A 19688-nucleotide genomic window follows, 5' to 3' on the forward strand; every position below is an offset into this window, starting at 1 on the left:
AAGGAGAATATGTGCTCCACAAAATCTTTGGTCTTGGCTACCCAATCATCAGAATGACGTCCATTCCTACTCCAACCATTGTACATCCATGCACGATCTTCAGCCATGCCTGAGAATGTTAAACCGAACCATATCGTGAAAACATTATTCAACTTCGTCAAGTGTATAGGTCCTACATGTATAGGCAAGGATAGGTTCTAAACCCACATCAAGCTAGCAGGACCCAAAAAACTTTCAGCAGCATAACCTCGCTACCACTAAACAATATAAGAATGAACCACATATACCACATATGCCTTCCCTAAACCACGTATACCACATATACAATATGCCTCGAACTAAACAATAATACTAATCACACGCACTAATCAACAAACACATATACCACTAATACATTAATGAACCACATATACCACATATGAACCACATATACATTAATGAACCACATATGCCACTAATACATTAATGAACCACTAATACATTAACAACAGCAAGGTCGAGTCGGTGTAGTAGATTGCTCCAATTGAAGGTGCTTTTCAAACGCATCAAATCAAATGCACGTGATGCATCTAGTGCACGTATATGCATATTAAATCTGAGCCTTTTTTAATGATCAGCGACTGAGATTTATTTTTTAATGCAGATGAGCGTGGAAATCGGAAAGGTTGAGTAGTTATCGTCACGCTGAGACGCGCAAACCCGAGTCGGACTCCGTCGGCTTGTTCTATATAATAAGGCGCGCCAAGTCTCCAACTCTCCCCATCTAATCTCCAGTTCTTGCACCCGCTCGTCCACCGTTCGCATACACCGCGCTTGCTCGCATACAACGACCCTACCCGCCGCCGGCCGGCCTGCCCGTAGCCGCTACCATGGCCAACGAGCAGAGCGGGCTTCCCCTGAGGAGGTGGAGGCCTTTCTTCCGCGCTTTCGAGGCGATCGACGGCGTGATTGAGGCATGCGGCTACCCGCGCTCTGAGTTTCGGGACGTGCGTGGCGAGATCGTCCTGCTGCTCCGCGGCGCCACGGATGACGGCGTGGCCGAGCAGCTCTGCGCCGCGCTCGACGACGTCATGGTCGAATCCCTCAAGACGCTGCTGGTCGCGCCCGTCCCACACGACCTGCTGGCATCCACCGACCTGGCAAGGACCGTCGGCGCCCTCGGCAACCACGGGTCCTCCCGGATCCGGAGCCTCGCGCGCGACGTCGTGCGCGGGTGGAGGGTGGCCATCGAAGCCTCCCGCGCCACTGCTTTAGCGGTGAAGAAGAAGCTCGACAATCTCTGTGCTGATAAGATCCCGCTCCCGCGCGCTGCCGTCGACGAGAAGAAGATGCTTCCCGCTGCTGCTGAGGTACACAACAAGAAGCCGCACGTACCACCAGCAAAGATGCTTCCCACCGCTGAGGAACACAAGAAGCAGCATTATGTACCGCCAACGAAGACGCTTCCGACCGCAGCAATTCTATCGAACCACCAGAAGAACATGAGTGAGACCAAGAAGTCGTCCGTCGCCGACAACAAGAAGATGGAGGCTACAAAACGCAAGCTACGCGAGGGTTACCAAAAAGCCGATGGAGTCAAGCGTCGGCGCAACATCCAGACCATAAGGAGGAGGAGGGGAAGTTGTTGGAGCAGAAACAATGCAAGAAGCATGCGTCACATCGTATGGAGAGAGACCCAGTAGGATGTAGGACTAGGACCTCGTCAGGCGTCAGTCGTTCTAGGCCTCCTCCTTCTCACGTGCTTTAGGGCCGAATCTTGTTCTTGGATGACCAATATTTGTGCATTTTGAAGTTCTGTTTACGTGTAAAGAGATAGGATCATCAGCGCTGGGACATAGCATATTTTATCCTACTACTACCTGTCCAAGAGAAATTTTATCATGTGAAATCGAGGTCATGTACGCAACTATTGAATGAAAGACCATTCTCACTAAATCATTTGAAAAATAGAACTATCAAGTGCAAGACTTTGGTTAGACGTTTGTGTTTTTTATATTAAATTTGTATACAGCTCCCTTCGGACCCTAAATAGATCATCTATTCTTTGTTTTTCTTAAGGTTTTCATAACTAGATTTATATTTTGATTTATATTTTTTAGATTGATTAGTTAAAGACATGATGTCGATAGTTGGATCTTGAAACACTAACGTCCAGTAAGCTTATAAACATGCACAAACCGTGTGAAAAAGAATAATCAAATATTATAATTATTAAAGCCTATTTGGAATGTAGGATTTTTTTTGGTTTCCTGCAATTTTCCTGTGAAAATGAACTGTTTTCTGTCAATTTTCTGTATGATTTCTCTAAAATTCTTGCATTTCAAATGAGGCCTAAAAGATACACTAACAAAACAGGTGAATAAAAATTTAATAAATAACTTATACTGGTTGTTTGACACTAAGACGTTTGAACGGAAGACAAGACACGATGTGGGCTAGATAATAGAGTTATGACCTTGCGCTACATAGGAAATATTTTGGGGCCCTTAGAAATTAGGGGCCCTATACAAGCGCATTGGCCGCACACCCCATAATAGAGTTATGACCTTGCGCTGCGTAGGAAATATTTTAGGGCCCTTAGAAATTAGAGGCCATATACAAGCGCACCAGCCGCACACCCCTATGTCTGACCCTGACTTAAACGAACATGATTTAACGTTATCAGTTACTCATTACCTTGCAAATATGTAAACCAAACAACACCAAAATAGATCCTTTATATATATACTACATCTTCCAAACAGTTCAACTCACTAGTTCAGACTGAAATTTCAATGTTTCCAAGAATCTAGCGTAGGAAGAGAGTAAGAGATGCAACTCGAATCAGATGACATGCATGCACGCTATGTCCACTGATTGCAAAATGTTACCTTGTCCGTTGCATGCGCATGATGAACATCACTACAGCACGAACAGTCATTTTCGGCGCCTTTAGGCCTATTTTCGGTGGTCCCTGGCCGCCAGAAAAAATAAGCCGAAAATAAGCAATTATTTTCGGTGGCTGACACATAGCCGCCGAAAATAAATGATTATTTGCGGCGGGAGTGTCTGGCCGCCGAAAATTTCCCGCCACTATTTTCGGCGGCCTCAGGTGGCCGCCAAAATTAATAATTTCAGAGTTTTTTTGAAAAAATGCAAAAAAAACAGCAAATTCATCAACAATATAATCACAATAAAATGACAGAAACATTAAATACAGAATTACACACAGAGTATCACGCTTCTTCACAACCACATTGTAGTCAGGGCCGGTCCTGGAGGGGGGCAAGTGGAGCCGTCGCACCGGGCCTCCGATTTTGGAAGGGCCCCAAGTAATATACATGTATATATAATCTTAGGTGTTGTGTCTAGTACGGCTGCTCCACTTGTCCCTCTTCGCAGGACAGTTCTGACGTTGAGATAAATGATCTATTATCTGAGTTAAAGGTTTTGAAGTTAAGTTTGCCTGAAATACCAATGTCTTTTATGGAGATTTTTTGAGTATGTTCGACAAATGGATCTGTATCTAAATATTTCAATCGCTTATTGGATATTATTTAATGTGCTTGTGACTGTGGCATCAGCTTAGAGAAGCTTTTTAAAGTTGAAATTGTTGAAGAACTATTAAGGTCAACAATATCTCAAGATCGCCTCAACGGATTGGCTACTTTATATATTGAGAAAAATTATTAGACGAGGTTGATAGCAACACTATTATCAATGACTTCGCATCAAGAAACATTAAAAGAATTTTTTGAGATAATATGTACAAAGATTTGAAGTTGTTTTGATATATTATAGATTTTTTTCATTCAAAAATTTGCTTATGTACTTAGAAGAAAGTATATATATTATAAACTTTTATCATTCAAATTTTTTTGAGGGCCCTAATTTTTTGTTTCGCCTCGGGTCCATAAAACCTCAGGACCGGCCCTGATTGTAGTTTACCAAAATGGTTCACAGTTCACAAATAGTTCACCACATCACAGTTCACAAATACATCATCACAGTTCACAAATAGTCCATTACAACATAAAACAAAGTCATAATTTGGCACAAAACTCAAACCATCACATATCGGGGTCGTCGGAGTTGTGACCACTGCCTCCAGAAGCGAAAAACTCGTTGACGAAGTCGTGTAACAGATTTGGATTCTAAAGAAAAAGAAGACATTAATAACGGCAATGTTTACATGACCATTATTTAAACAAATTGTTTGTCAAACTAACCTCTCCTGTAGTAGCTCCCTCCCCTGCATAAGCTCCTCCTAGTGCTGGTATCACCGGTGGTGGCGTGTTGTGGCCCATGACCCCGGATCCCTACAAAATCAAGTTTAGTCAATATTTGAAAGATTAATACAAACGACAAGTCTTAACTAAATTAAAGCACCTGAGGTGGAGGTGGCGGAGCATGTAATCCCCACTGAGGCATCGGCGGCTGAAATTGAGGGAAAACAAATGGTTGCTGTTGTGCCTACTCTAGAAACAGAGACTGTTGCAAATACAATATATTAGTTATCGGACCAATATCGATCGTGTTGAGAATAAATAAGACACTCAAGTTCATTGCTTGTTGCGCCTGTGCGTTGTAAGCAGCCATGTACTCTGATTGCTGTTGGAGGAATGTCATTTGTTGTTGCCGCAGCTCTTCACAAAACCTTTCTTGCAGCTTCCTCATAGCGTCCTCCATGCTAGATACAGAGCGCCGACTACGGCTGCTACCACAACCCGCCTGCGACGAAGAGCCGCCACGAGAACGCAACTCAGTCGAATCGATCACACCGGTAAACATAGAATATCTTGAAAAACAAGAAAATTAGTTATTCGGTCATAGTTTCAATATTATTGAAAAAATTCACAAGTTAATACCGTCCATGCGCCTTTCCTCCAATAGAATGCACAACTTCAACGTCGTTGGTAGGCGCTCCTCGCCAATCGTAGTCTTCTCCATACTTCCTAACCATCTCCTGCTCGTATGTCTCCTGCAATACAATATGAAGGTTCAACACACATGTAATTTATAGCTATATGGCAAGAAAACATCAATCCTAACAACAACTAATCATACGCTTAACGGCCACTTGACTACATAGCTCATCGGAGGTTTCACTGTTTTTCGCTCTATGCCCTCTCCTATAAACATCGATTGGGCTCGGGACAACTCCAGTTTGAGCCTCCTGCAAATATATGAGTTTAAACCGGTTTGATTTCTGAGTAAAACAGAATACTACATACTCACCATTCGCTTCGCCAACCAAATGTGTCCATCAGCCCCATAGGAATGGTTGACTACGACCTCATCATCGTCCTCGTCCTGCTGATGGCACTTCCTATGTCGATTCCTGTTTGACTTCTCAATCCACTCTGGCGAAGCCCATATCTCACACAAAGCCTTGTAAGCCTGCGGCCGGTGTTCCATCCATGGAAGAGTTACCTGCATCTAAAGTGTTAGCTCAAAATTACATTCACATCTAAATGAGCCGCTAAATTAGATTTTTACCTCCATGTACTGGTCTACAGTCAAGTAGACATCCGAATATTGTCGAAAGTTGTTGATAGAATGCCCTCGGCGCTTCATGTACACGTTCACAACGTGTAGACGAGCATTGGAAAATGCATCCCTGCACACCTTCTTCGCATTTTTCTCTAATACTCGGTCTGCATGCTCTTGAGCCTCATGTTCCACATGATAGCGTCTCTATCCAACATCAAAATAAATTTAGTTTGAAACAAATCATAAAATGTTAGTTTGAAACATTACTCTTACCCAAAAGTCGTGCTTGACGACGCCTTGAGCTGTTCCATATGTAGCATGTGGAGCTAGTGCGAAGTGTGACCAGCTAGTGCAAGGATCCAAAGCTCGCAATGTGGCTTTTTTGTTCCTTGGATTTCGTTTTTGTTTCGGTGCAACACTCATCAGTAGTGACATCGTTACGGTCTCCGACTAGTGAGTTCAGTGTAACACCCTCATCGATAGTAAAAGTGGCTGGCAATTCTTCTTCTTGATAAACATCATCGGCTTGGTCTTCGAATTGATAACCAGCAGTGCAAGGAGTATGTAAAACATTCCTTAGGGTTCACCTTGTGAACTACCCACCATGCTTTAAACTTCGGATTTGGGTACGACATATAGTAGACCTGCTCGCACTGGTGTGCAAGGATAAAATTATCATGGCCTCAAAATCGTTCCTTGTGCTTTACTTCAGTTATGCCATATTGACTTTGTCTAATCCCATTATTGTTGTCAAACCAATCACATAGAAAGAGTACTAATTTCAAAGTTTTGTTCCCTGCAAAATTAAACTCTAGGATGTTTTAAATGATGCCATAATAATTAGTTTCTCTTCCAAGTGCATCGAGTGCCCTAGTCAGAACTCCAGTGTTACGTGTGGCTGCACGCGAACGAGACTTTTCAAATTGGTCTGAACGAAAAAGGAAGCCATTCACATCATATCGACCAAAGGTTCTGCAAATCACCGTCCCATAAGATAGTTGTCTCAAGTCCTCGTGTATGTTAGGAGTCTTTATGCACTGCAAATAATATACAGTTAAAATGACTACCTCGCGTAAAAGGCTAAATTACATCAAAGTAAGGAATATAAAGAGTTTACATGCTCCTGAAACCAGTCAACAAAATTAGTTCTTCCTTGCCTCCCATGTCGTCGCATCATATCTAGTTGTTTGCTTGTAGGTTGATGGGAATAAGTCCAATTTTCCTCGCCGAACTTACTGTACGACAAATAAGTAATTAAATATGGCTCCTTAGCAAAGAAATTATGGGGCAAAATAAATATTTACATGAAATATGGCTCCATCTCTTCCATATTCGAGTACATGTATAGCAATGCAGACATTCTTTCATCCATGCTAAGGTGGTAGAACGTGCCCTTACTAGTACTTGTGCCGCTCCATTGGAAAATGTTGAGATCACTGACAGGAGGTTCCTCATCGACATTGTATCGCATGGTCGCAGCATAGACATTATGTTCCTCTGCGAAATACACACTCGTGAAGTATGAAACCTCCTTTAGCAAAAAAGCTTCAGCGACGCATATTTCTACTCTAGCCTTATTTTGAACCATGCCTCGTGGGTTTTTGAGTGCACGTTCAATATGATACATCCACCTATATTGTACAGGTCCACCAACCTTTTCCTCGTATGGAATGTGAATAAGTAGATGCTCCATCGGATTGAAGAATCCAGGTGGGAATATTTTTTTCTAGCTGGCATAACAACACTAGTATTTTTTTCTCCAACTTCTCCATTGTATTTTTACTTATTTCTTTGGCACAAATCTGCCTGTAGAAATAAGTAAATAGCTTAGCTCAGCTATTGCTTGTCACATGGCGTCGAGCATGTAACCACAAAACATGACAGGGATAATCCTCTCCATTAATATATGGAAGTCATGGCTATTTAACCCAGTTAGTTTTCCCATTTTCAAATTCACAGCTCTTTTCAAGCCCGCAACATAACCATCGGGATTTTTTTTTCATCCATCTCATTACCTCGATCTTGTCTTTAGAGGTAAGACAGAACAAGGCACGTGGTGGCTTGCCGTTGTCATTGAGCACTTGGGTTGGTCGGTCACAAAGCATTGCTAGATCTCTTCGAGCTTTCAGATCGTCCTTTGTTTTTTTCAAAATGCATGCAGGTGTGTATGAGGGCTTTAGTAACATCACTTTCTTGGTGCATGACATTAATGTTGCACAAGAATCAATGATGACATATAAGGGAGCTCCCAGAGACCACATATATGTGTCCAATTGTGGTCCACTCCGAATCCTTCGTACTTGTCTTCCTTTTCATTTAGGACAAGGTTGTTCAGCTGAGCATATATTTCTGCTGCGTTAAGACGTTTAGGCGGTCCTTTGGTGACCACGGTGTTCTTTATATAGTTTTCTTATCGCTCCTAAAGGGGTGTTTCCTGGGCAACCAGCGTCGATGACAATCGAAGTAAGTGATCTTTCCACCATGAGCAATACGGAAGCAATCTGTATCAGAACCGCAATATGGACATGTCAATCTACCATGTGTACTCCAACCGGTTAAAATAGCATACTCCATGAAGTCATGCACCGACCACAAATACACAACTCGAAGTTTGAATATCTGTTTTTTAAAACATCGTATGTTTCAACTTCTTTCCAAAGCTCCTTCAACTCTTCAATTAAGGGTTTTAACATGACATTGAGGTTCTTTCCAGGATAGTCTGGGCCAGGAATGATTAAGCAAAGAAATATAAATTCATATTTCATACAAAGAGAAGGTGGAAGGTTGTATGGAATAACAAAGACGGGCCAACATGAGCATGATGATGCCATTTGACCAAAAGGTGTGAAGCCATCGGTCGTGAGGCTGATTCGAACGTTCCTCGGATCAGCTGCAAAGTATGGATCAAACGTGTCGAGAGCCTTCCAAGCATCCCCATCTGAAGGGTGCACGATTAGGTCATCATTATCACGGACACCTTCTTTGTGCATCACATGTGCATAGCGGTTTTTTAGATAGAAACAACTGTTTCACTCGAGGAGTTAGTGGCAAGTAGCGGAGCTGCTTATATGCAACATCTGTCATCACCTTGTCACCCTCATCCTTAACAACTTCCACAAATCTAGATTGTCCACATTTCATACATTTTTTCTCTCCCGCATGCTCCTTCATGAAAAGCATACAATTATTTTTGCACACATCAATCTTTTCATAATCCTTACCGAGACCTTTGATAATTGTCTTTGAATGGTACATGTCTTTAGGCAACTTATTGGGCTTTGGGAGCACATCTCCTAATAACTATAAAATCTCATTGTAACAATTGTTCGAGAAAAAAATACTTGGACTTAATGGCCATGAGCCGAGTAACAAAAGCGAGTATACTCACATCTGTGTGTTCATGCAACGGCTCTTCAGAGTCTTTTAGTAGTTAAAAATTCTGGAAACATCTGGTGTGGTAGGATCCTCGGAGCTTAGGTTTAATTCTGGACATAGCGAATCTAGCATCTCATGCATCGCATCATCGCCAGCCCAATCATTGTTTTCCTCCTCTTCTACATTTCGGTTGGGTACTACCTCACCATGATGTTCCCGCACCTCATATCCGGGCATAAATTCAAACTGACAAAGATCTAGGCTAACTCTTTCCTTATTAAGAAATATATTGTTTTCGTGCCACCTACAAGGGCATCTGACAGTGCCGGTTAATGACAAGGAGAATATGTGGTCCACAAAATCTTTGGTCTTGGCTACCCAATCATTAGAATGACGTCCATTCCTACTCCAACCATTGTACATCCATGCACGATCTTCAGCCATGCCTGAGAATGTTAAACCGAACCATATCGTGAAAACATTATTCAACTTCGTCAAGTGTATCGGTCCTACATGTATAGGCAAGGATAGGTTCTAAACCCACATCAAGCTAGCAGGACCCAAAAAAACTTTCAGCAGCATAACCTCGCTGCCACTAAACAATATAAGAATGAACCACATATACCACATATGCCTTCCCTAAACCACATATACCACATATACAATATGCCTCGAACTAAATAATAATACTAACCACACGCACTAATCAACAAACACATATACCACTAATACATTAATGGACCACATATACCACATATGCCTTCCCTAAACATATAACACATATACAATATGCCTCGAACTAAACAATAATATTAATCAAACGCTGACTACGACGACTACTACTAAGTTGTTAGTGCTGCCAGACTAGGCTAGTGGATGTAGAGAATGCCACCAACCTTCTCGTGTGTGATACGACGGGAAGGAACAATGTATTGTCGTTCAGTGAAATAGTTAGGGACAGTTGCAAATAAACATCCAAATACTCCATGCCATGGAGATCCATCGACTATAAAGTGCATGATCAAAATGGATTCAACCGTATTATCGCAAAAAGAATTCGATAGGTTCATTCCACGTCTGTAGTTACAAAAATTCCAAAAGAGGAAATACTTGATCCACTATTGAGTACAGGTTTTGGGTGGGGCATACATTACAAAACCTGTCAAAAACCGGTCTGGTTTTTCGTTAACGCACCAGACCAATATCAATTTTCTAGTTGTTTTTAAAAAGAAATCGTCCAACACTACAGGAGTTTGGCTCTTTGCCGAGTGCCAAATAATTTACCGAGTGTTTTCTTTCGGGCACTCGGCAAAAAAGCTCTTTGTCGAGTGCGAAGCAAAAATACCTCGGTAAAAAAACACTCGACAAAGGAACTCTTTGTCGAGTGTTTTATTTCTGACACTCGACAAAGAGTTTTTTTGCTGACTGCTTTTTTTGGACACTAGTCGAAGAACTTCTTTATCGAGTGTTTTTTAACACTAGACAAAGATAATTTAAAAATCACATTTTGAAGCAGTAAATTAATTCAAATGAAAAAGGTTTTAACTACAAATTTGTTTAACTCATCAAGATGTACAATTTATATTTTGATCATTTCTTCATATAACAAAATAAAAATAAATTTGTTCATAAAACCTATAGTTCTCTCGTAATTTATGAAACTACAAAAGAGATGTACAGAATTTGTGAATAATGTTAGAACCATCATATAGGATGAACAAATGACGAAACAACCAAAATAAAGTTTGTAAATCTTGAGAAGCTATAGAATTTTATAGTTGGCAACCTTTTCATTTGAAGTTATCTTGTCAGCGAAAACTACGTCTGAATTTTAAAAAAATAACTTTGAATTTTCAAAACGACATCGAATGGAAAAACCACCAACATGAAAGTGGTAGGTCTTGAAAAGTTATGAAACTTTGCGGTTGACAATGTTTTGGTTTGAAATCATATTGTCATGCAAAATTATGTTTGAAATTTTCAAACTACCTCGGATGGAAAAACCATCAAAATAAAAGTTGTAGATCTCGAAACGTATTGTAACTTTGTAGTTGACAAATTTTGATTTTAAATCACCTTATCATAGAAAAATTCGTTTGAAGTTTCCAAATTTGAAAATCAAATTTTGTAAACAGCCTCGGATGTAGAAACTATCAAAATAAAAGTTGTAGATCTTGAAAAGTTGTGCTATTTTATAGTTGGCAACATTTTCAATTGAATTAATTTAGTATCTCAAATAATCAAATTACTCTTGGTTTGTTATAATACATGAGAAATAAAAACGTAATATAGACATAATTGATGTAGTAGTGTAGTGGAAGAGGAGGTTATGCGCGCGAAAGATGTTGCGAGTTCGAATCACACCATTTAAAAAACATGTAACACTCGGTAAAGTGTTTGCTGAGTGCTCGAAAAAAAGTACTCATCAAAAATCCTTTACCGATAACATGTCTACCGACCCAACAGCTAGGACACTCGCCAAAAAAGGCGAGTCCGATAGTGCAAGACTTTGAAACTTTGAAAATGGTTATAAAAAATTGGAAAAAATATGATAAATAGACCACACTGGTAATAATATGTTACATCTAAATGGTTAATAGAAATGTATAAAATAAATGAAGATAAAATAAATTACTTTTAACGGCGATTTCATGAGTTTTTCATTTTAGAAAGTTACGAACGGTTTGAGAGCTGAAGGATCTTATCTTGCGGGCGCGCTTGTGCTAGTTAGTACAGCAGGAATGTACCCCAGCCGATATGCTCTCGCGCGGCTATGGCTAGGGTCGGTGCACGTGGTAACAACAGCAAGGTCGAGTCGGTGTAGTAGATTGCTCCAATTGGAGGTGCTTTTCAAACGCATGTATATGCATCTAGTGCACGTATATGCATATTAAATCTGAGCTTTTTTTAATGATCAGCGACTGAGATGATTTATTTTTTTAATGCAGATGAGCGTGGAAATCGGAAAGGATGAGTAGTTATCGTCACGCAAACCCGAGTCGGACTCCGTCGGCTTGTTCTATATAATAAGGCGCGCCAAGTCTCCAACTCTCCCCATCTAATCTCCAGTTCTTGCACCCGCTCGTCCACTGTTCGCATACGCCGCGCTTGCTCGCAGCCGCTACTATGGCCAACGAGCAGAGCGGGCTTCCCCTGCGGAGGTGGAAGCCTTTCTACAGCGCTTTCCAGGCGATCGATGGCGTGATCGAGGCATGCGGCTACCCGCGCGCCGAGTATCGTGACGTGCGTGGCGAGATCGTCGTGCTGCTCCGCGGCGCCACGGATGACGGCGTGGCCGAGCAGCTCTGCGCCGCGCTCGACGACGTCATGATCGAATCCCTCAAGACGCTGCTGGTGGCGCCTCTCCCGCACGACCTGCTGGCATCCACCGACCTGGCAAGGACCGTCGGCGCCCTCGGCAACCACGGGTCCTCCCGGATCCAGAGCCTCGCGCGCGACGTCGTGCGCGGGTGGAGGGTAGCCGTCGAAGCCTCCTTCGCCACTGCTGTAGCGGTGAAGAAGAAACTCGACAATCTCTCTGCTGATCAGATCCCGCTCCCGCGCGCTGCCGTCGACAAGGTGCACGAGAAGAAGCTGCACGTACCGTGTGCCAAGATGCTTCCCACTGCTGCTGAGGTACACAACAAGAAGCCGGATATACCACCAGCAAAGATGACTTCCACCGCCACCGCCGCCGAGGTACATAACAAGAGGCCACACATACCACCAGCAAAGATGCTTTCCATCGCCGAGGAACACAAGAAGCAGCATTATGTACCGCCAACGAAGACGCTTCCGACCACATCAATTCTATCGAATCAACAGAAGAACATGAGTGAGACCAAGAAACCGGTCGTCGCCGAGAGCGAGAAGATGGAGGCTACAAAACGCAAGCTACGGGAGAGTTACCAAGAAGCTGATGGAGTCAAGCGTCGGCGCAACATCCAGACCATTAAGGAGGAGGAGGGGAAGCTGTTAGAGGTCAAGCAATGCAAGAATCATGCGTCCCATCGTATGGAGAGAGGCCCAGTAGGATGTAGGACTAGGACCTCATCAGGCGTCAGTCGTTCTAGGCCTCCTCCTTCTCACGTGCTTTAGGGCCGAATGTTGTTCTTGGATGACCAATATTTGTGCATTTTGAAGTTATGTTTACGTGTAAAGAGATAGGATCATCAACGCTGGGACATAGCATATTTTATCCTACTACACTACCTGTCCAAGAGAAATTTTATCATGTGAAATCGAGACCATGTACCAAACTATTGAATAAAAGACCATTCTCAATAAATCATTTGAAAAATAGAACTATCAAGTGCAAGGCTTTGATTGTTGTGACTTTTTATAATAAATTTGTCCCCAGCTCCCTTCGGACCCTAAGTTAGATTATCTATTCTTTCTTTTTCTTACGGTTTTCATAACTAGACTAGATATATGCCCGTGCGTTGCCACGAGAGTTAAAAATTCTAAGACATTAATAACCGCACGCAGATAGTTAAATTTCTAACTTGTCTTATGTTGCACAAGCTCAAGCACATATTCATGTACAAATCATATATCGTTTTATCACCAGTCGTACCTTCAGCCTTCAGCTCCATCTAGTTGAATAAATTTGGCCGTGGCCATGGTCGTGTTCTACGACCGCGCCGGGGCGGGGAACGCGCATAGGCAGAGGAGCAGCAGCAGCGCGCTCATCCTCAGTGCATGCACAGGCAGGCGCCGCATCGTGTCTTTCACTGTGGATAGGCGACGGAGAAAGCGGCGGCAACGGACACATACGCGTCCCTGGGATGCATGACGTAGGTGACGAGCGTCGTGGCGTTGTCGGCGGCGGCCGGGCACTGGCAGAAGATGGGGAACGTGACCATGGTGCCAACGTCGAGGTCGGTGGGCACCAGCGTGGGGTTCACGCGCTCCACGGCCTGGTACTGCATGAGGTTCTGTAGCTTGGTGGTGGAGATGATCCAGTAGGTGTCCCCTGGGCCGATCTGGTAATGCATCGGCGTGTACGAGCTAGGGGACCGGGAGGGGCAGCCGCACTGGAGCGGCACGAGCAGCGGCTGCCCGTTGGCCAGCGCGGCCGTCGTGGAGAGGTTGGTGGTGTGCGCGACCATGAAGTGACTGACGGCGAAGAGGTCACCGATGGCCGCGAGATCGAGCGGCACACCCACGAAGCCGACGCGGTAGAGCGCGTACGCCTAGCATGGGTACGTGCGGTTGGCGGTGCAGTTGAACCCCTCGACGGACGCCGGCGCGGCCGTGGCCATGGTCATGTTCTGCGACCGCGCCGGGGTGGGGAATGCGCACATGCAGAGGAGCAGCAGCGCGTTCAGCCTCAGTGCATGCAACAAGACAACGACGATCGTAGAGCCTCAGAGGAAACACGATGGGTGGCACCTCGCTAGGTTCCTCCCGCCCAGCCCCGTCAGTGCTTGCATGGTGTTCCTTAGTGCATAGTGGTTGATGACCTAAATTAAAAAGTATATATGGCTAATTGTTTTTGTGCGAGTACATATTAGATTTTGTTGGATTTGTGGTTTTTGTCTAGCTGATTTTATTCTCGAACTGGAAATTGTAGATTGTACGATGCTACCAGCGGCTGTGCCCAGTGGGTGGAGGGTGGCCGTCGTGCGCGGATCCGGAGCCTCGCGCGCGACGTCGTGCGCGGGTGGAGGGTGGCCGTCGAAGCCTCCTACGCCACTGCTGTAGCGGTGAAGAAGAAGCTCGACAATATCTCTGCTGATAAGATCCCGCTCCCGCGTGCTGCCGTCGACGAGAAGAAGCTGCACGTACCATCTGCCAAGATGCTTCCCACTGCTGCTGAGGTACATAACAAGAAGCCGCACGTACCACCAGCAAAGACGCTTCCTGCCGCCGAAGAACACAAGAAGCAGCATTATGTACCGCCAACGAAGACGCTTCCGACCGCAGCAATTCTATCGAATCAACAGAAGAACATGAGTGAGACCAAGAAACCGGTCGTCGCCGAGAGCGAGAAGATGGAGGCTACAAAACGCAAGCTACGGGAGAGTTACCAAGAAGCTGATGGAGTCAAGCGTCGGCGCAACATCCAGACCATCAGGGAGGAGGAGGGGAAGCTGTTGGAGCAGGAGCAATGGAAGATGCATGCGTCCCATCGTATGAAGAGAGGCCCAGTAGGATGTAGGACTAGGACCTCGTCAAGCTTCAGTCGTTCTCGGCCTCCTCCTTCTCACGTGCTTTAGGGCCGGATCTTGTTCTTGGATGACTATTATTTGTGCATTTTGATGTTCTTTTAAATGTAATGAGATAGGATCATCATCGCTGGGACATAGCATATTTTATGCTACTACTACCTGTCCAAGAGAAATTTTATCATGTTAAATCGAGACCATGTACGAAACTATTGAATAAAAGATCATTCTCACTAAATCATTTGAAAAATAGAACTATCAAGAGCAAGGCTTTGATTAGACGTTTGTGATTTTTTATAATAAATTTGTCTACAGCTCCCTTCGGACCCTAAGTTAGATTATCTATTCTTTGTTTTTCTTACGGTTTTCAAAACTAGATTTATATTTTTTAGATTGATTAGTTAAAGACATGATGTCGACAGTTGGATTTTGAAACACTAACATCTAGTAAGCTTATAAACATGCACAAACCGTGTGAAAAAGAATAATCAAACTATTATAATTATTAAAGACCATTTGGAATGTAAGATTTTTTCCGTTTCATGCATTTTTCTGTGAAAATGAACTGGTTTCTGTGAAATTCTTTTATGATTTCCTGAAATTCTTGCATTCCAAAGAAGGCCTAAAAGATACACTAACAAAATAGGTGAATAAAAATTTAATGAATAACTTATCTGGCTGTTTGACAATAAGTCGCTTGAACAGAACACAAGACACGATGTGGGCTAGATAATAGAGTTATGACGACCTTGCGAACTGTAAAGACAGACCAAGGTAAATTGATCTATTTCGCTTCCAGGCACCTGTTGCGTAGGAAATATTTTGGGTTAATTAGAAATTAGGGGCCCTATACAGCACCGGTCGCACACCCCTATGCTTGATCCTGACTTAAATGAACATGATTTAACGTTATCAGTTACCAATTACTTTGCAAATATGTGAACCAAACAACACCTAAATAGATTCTTTATATGTTACATCTTTCCCAACAGTTCAGCTCACTAGTTCAGACCGAAATTTCAATTGTCTGCAAAAATCTAGCGTAGGAAGGCTGACATGCATGCATGTTGTGTCCGCATGCACGCTGACATGCATGCATGCTGTGTCTTCAAAATGCAAAATGTTACCTTGTCCGATGCATGCGCATGACGAACATCTACATCAACCTGCCGCCGGTGGCGCCGCTTTTGGGAGGCGGATATGGCTACTGGGCCCGTTCTTCGGCGGCTACAGATACGGCTACGGGTGGTCGACGTTCTCCTTGTTCACCCCCGGACTGAGCGTGGACGTCGGGGTCGGCGATGGCTTCGACACGCTCGTCCTCTTTGTGGCGCTGGGTGCCATTGTCGGAGCTGTCAGGCGGTTCCTCAACCGGAACAACGATGACTACGACGACGACTACTAAGTTGCCAATGCTGCCAGACCAGACTAGTGGATGTAGCGAATGCCAACAGCCTTCTCCTCCGTGTGTGATACGATGGGATTTGCTCGTGTGGAATCCTATGTATTGTCGTTCAGTGAAATAGTTAGGGACCGTGGCAAATAAACAGCCAAATACTCCATGGAATGGAGAACCATCGACTATAAAGTGCATGATCAAAATGGATTCAACTGTATTATCACAAAAAGAATTCGAGAGGTTCGTTCCAAGTCTGTAGCTACAAAGAAATCTAAAAGAGGAAATACTTGGTCCGCTCTTTAGTGCAGATTTTGGGTGGGACATGCATTACAAAACCGGTCGAAAACCGGTAAAACCGGTCTAGTTTCTCGTTAACGGACTAGACCGATATCAATTTTTAGCTGTTTTTTAAAAAGAAATCGTCGAACACTACCAGAGTTTGGCTCAGTAATGCCAAATAATTTGTCGAGTGTTTTCTTTCGGGCACTCGGCAAAGAAACTCTTTGTCGAGTGTCAAGCAAAAAATCCTCGGTAAAAAAAACACTCGGTAAAAAAATCTTTTTGCTAGAGTGTTTTTTTTCAAAACTAGGCAAACACAATTTAAAAATCACATTTTGAAGCAGCAAAGTAATTTAAATGAAAAAGTTTTAAACTAAAATTTGTATAACTCATCAAAATGTACAATTTATATTTTAATCATTTCTCCATGTAACAAAATAAAAGTAAATTTGTTCATAAAACATATATATCTCTCGTAGTTTATGAAACTAACAGAGGGACGTACAAAATTTGTGAATAATATTAGAACCATCATGTGTGATGAACAAATGACCAAACAAACAAAATAAAGTTTGTAGATCTTGAGAAGTTATAAAATTTTACAGTTGGCGACTATTTCATTTGGAGTTAGCTTATCACGAAAACTACGTTTGAATTTTAAAAAAATTAAATTTAAATTTTGAAAACGACCTCGAATAGAAAAACCAGCAACATAAAAGTTGTAAGTATTAAAAAGTTATAAAACTTTGCAGTTTACAATATTTTGGTTTGAAATCATCTTATCATGCAAAACTATGTTTAAATTTTAAAATTTGAAGTTTTCAGACTATCTCGGATGAAAAAATCATCAAAATAAAAGTTGTAGGTCTCAAAACGTAACAAAACTTTGTAATTGACAATTTTTTGATTTTAAATCATTTTATCATAGAAAAATTCGTGTGAAGTTTTTAAATTTAAAATTCGAATTTTGTAATCGGTCTCGGATGTAGAAACTATCAAAATAAAAGTTGTAGATCTTGAAAAGTTATGCACTTTATAGTTTCCAACATTTTCAACCGAATTTATTTAGTGCCTCAAATAATCAAATTACTATCGCTTTGTTATTATACACGAGGAATGAAAACGTAATATAGACATAATTGATGTAGTAGTGTAGCGGTAGAGAATGTTATGCACGCGAGAGAGATGTCGAGTTCGAATCACATCATGCAAAAAACATGTAACACTCGGCAACGTATTTGCAGAGTGCCAAAAAAAGTACTCGTAAAAAAACCTATGATAAATAGATAACACTGGCAACAATATGTTACATCTAAATGATTAATAGAAATATATAAAATAAATGGAGATAAAACAAATTACTTTCAACGGCATTTTCATGAGTTTTCCCATTTTGGAAAGGTACGAACGGTTTGAGAGGAATGTACCCCAGCAGGAATGTGCTAGGGGCGGTGCACGTGGCAACAACAGCGAGCTCGAGTCGGTGTAGTAGATTGCTCCAATTGGAGGTGCTTTTCAAACGCATCAAATCAAATGCACGTGATGCATCTAGTGCACGTATATGCATATTAAATCTGAGCCTTTTTTAATGATCAGCGTCTGAGATGATTAGCGTGGAAATCGGAAAGGATGAGTAGTTATCGTCACGCTGAGACGCGCAAACCCGAGTCGGACTCCGTCGGCTTGTTCTATATAATAAGGCGCGCCAAGTCTCCAAGTCTCCCCATCTAATCTCCAGTTCTTGCACCCGCTCGTCCACCGTTCGCATACGCCGCGCCGCGCTTGCTCGCATACGCCGACCCTACCCGTCGCCGGCCTGCCCGCATCCGCCCTCCGCCGCCTGTACCATGGCCGACGAGCAGAGCGGGCTTCCCCTGCGGAGGTGGAGGCCATTCTTCGGCGCTTTCCAGGCGATCGACGGCGTGATCGAGGCATGCGGCTACCCGCGCGCCGAGTTTCGGGACGTGCGTGGCGAGATCGTCGTGCTGCTCCGCGGCGCCACGGATGACGGCGTGGCCGAGCAGCTCTGCGCCGCGCTCGACGACGTCATGGTCGAATCCCTCAAGACGCTGCTGGTCGCGCCCGTCCCGCACGACCTGCTGGCATCCACCGACCTGGCAAGGACCGTCGGCGCCCTCGGCAACCACGGGTCCTCCCGGATCCGGAGCCTCACGCGCGACGTCGTGCGCGGGTGGAGGGTGGCCGTCGAAGCCTCCTGCGCCACTGCTGTAGCGGTGAAGAAGAAGCTCGACAATCTCTCTGCTGATCAGATCCCGCTCCCGCGCGCTGCCGTCGACGAGAAGAAGATGCTTCCCGCTGCTGCTGAGGTACACAACAAGAAGCCGCACGTACCACCAGCAAAGACGCTTCCTGCCGCCGCCGCCGAGGTGCACAGCAAGAGGCTACAAGTACCACCAGCAAAGATGCTTCCCACCGCCGAGGAACACAAGAAGCAGCATTATGTACCGCCAACGAAGACACTTCCGACCGCAGCAATTCTATCGAACCACCAGAAGAACATGAGTGAGACCAAGAAGTCGTCCGTCGCCGACAACGAGAAGATGGAGGCTACAAAACGCAAGCTACGGGAGGGTTACCAAAAAACCGATGGAGTCAAGCGTCGGCGCAGCATCCAGACCATCAAGGAGGAGGAGGGGAAGCTGTTGGAGCAGAAGCAATGCAAGAAGGATGCGTCCCATCGTATGGAGAGAGGCCCAGTAGGATGTAGGACTAGGACCTCGTTAGGCGTCAGTCGTTCTAGGCCTCCTCCTTCTCACGTGCTTTAGGGCCGAATCTTGTTCTTAGGTAGTCGTTATTTGTGCATTTTTAATGTTCTGTTTACGTGTAATGAGATAGAATCATCAGTCCCGAGACATAGTATATTTTATTCTGCTACTACCTGTCCAAGAGAAATTTTATCATATGAAATTGAGCCCATGTACAAAACTATTGAATAAAAGTCCATTCTCAATAAATCATTTGAAAAATAGAAC

At 43.5% G+C, this 19688-nt stretch overlaps 2 protein-coding genes and 2 pseudogenes across 3 annotated transcripts; 3 read left to right on the forward strand and 1 right to left on the reverse strand.

Annotated features, from left to right (window-relative positions):
- Window positions 1-626: 626 nt before the first annotated feature.
- On the reverse strand, window positions 627-1571 carry LOC100304016 (uncharacterized; annotated as a pseudogene). The gene is given in 1 exon segment (NR_157280.1): window positions 627-1571. The product of NR_157280.1 is annotated as an uncharacterized protein (transcript).
- On the forward strand, window positions 870-1682 carry LOC103629602 (uncharacterized; annotated as a pseudogene).
- Window positions 11968-12945, forward strand: LOC118472203 (uncharacterized). Its single transcript, XM_035960012.1, has one exon. The coding sequence runs from the start codon at window positions 11974-11976 to the stop codon at window positions 12943-12945; it is 972 nt and encodes a 323-aa protein (XP_035815905.1). The 5' UTR covers window positions 11968-11973.
- A 5576-nt stretch (window positions 12946-18521) lies between these two features.
- LOC103629605 (uncharacterized) lies at window positions 18522-19481 on the forward strand. The gene has a single exon (XM_035960013.1). The coding sequence runs from the start codon at window positions 18543-18545 to the stop codon at window positions 19479-19481; it is 939 nt and encodes a 312-aa protein (XP_035815906.1). The 5' UTR covers window positions 18522-18542.
- The last annotated feature ends 207 nt before the right edge of the window (window positions 19482-19688 follow it).

This window comes from Zea mays, chromosome 6 (assembly GCF_902167145.1).
Source record: "Zea mays cultivar B73 chromosome 6, Zm-B73-REFERENCE-NAM-5.0, whole genome shotgun sequence".
In the NCBI taxonomy this organism is placed as follows: Eukaryota; Viridiplantae; Streptophyta; class Magnoliopsida; order Poales; family Poaceae; genus Zea; species Zea mays.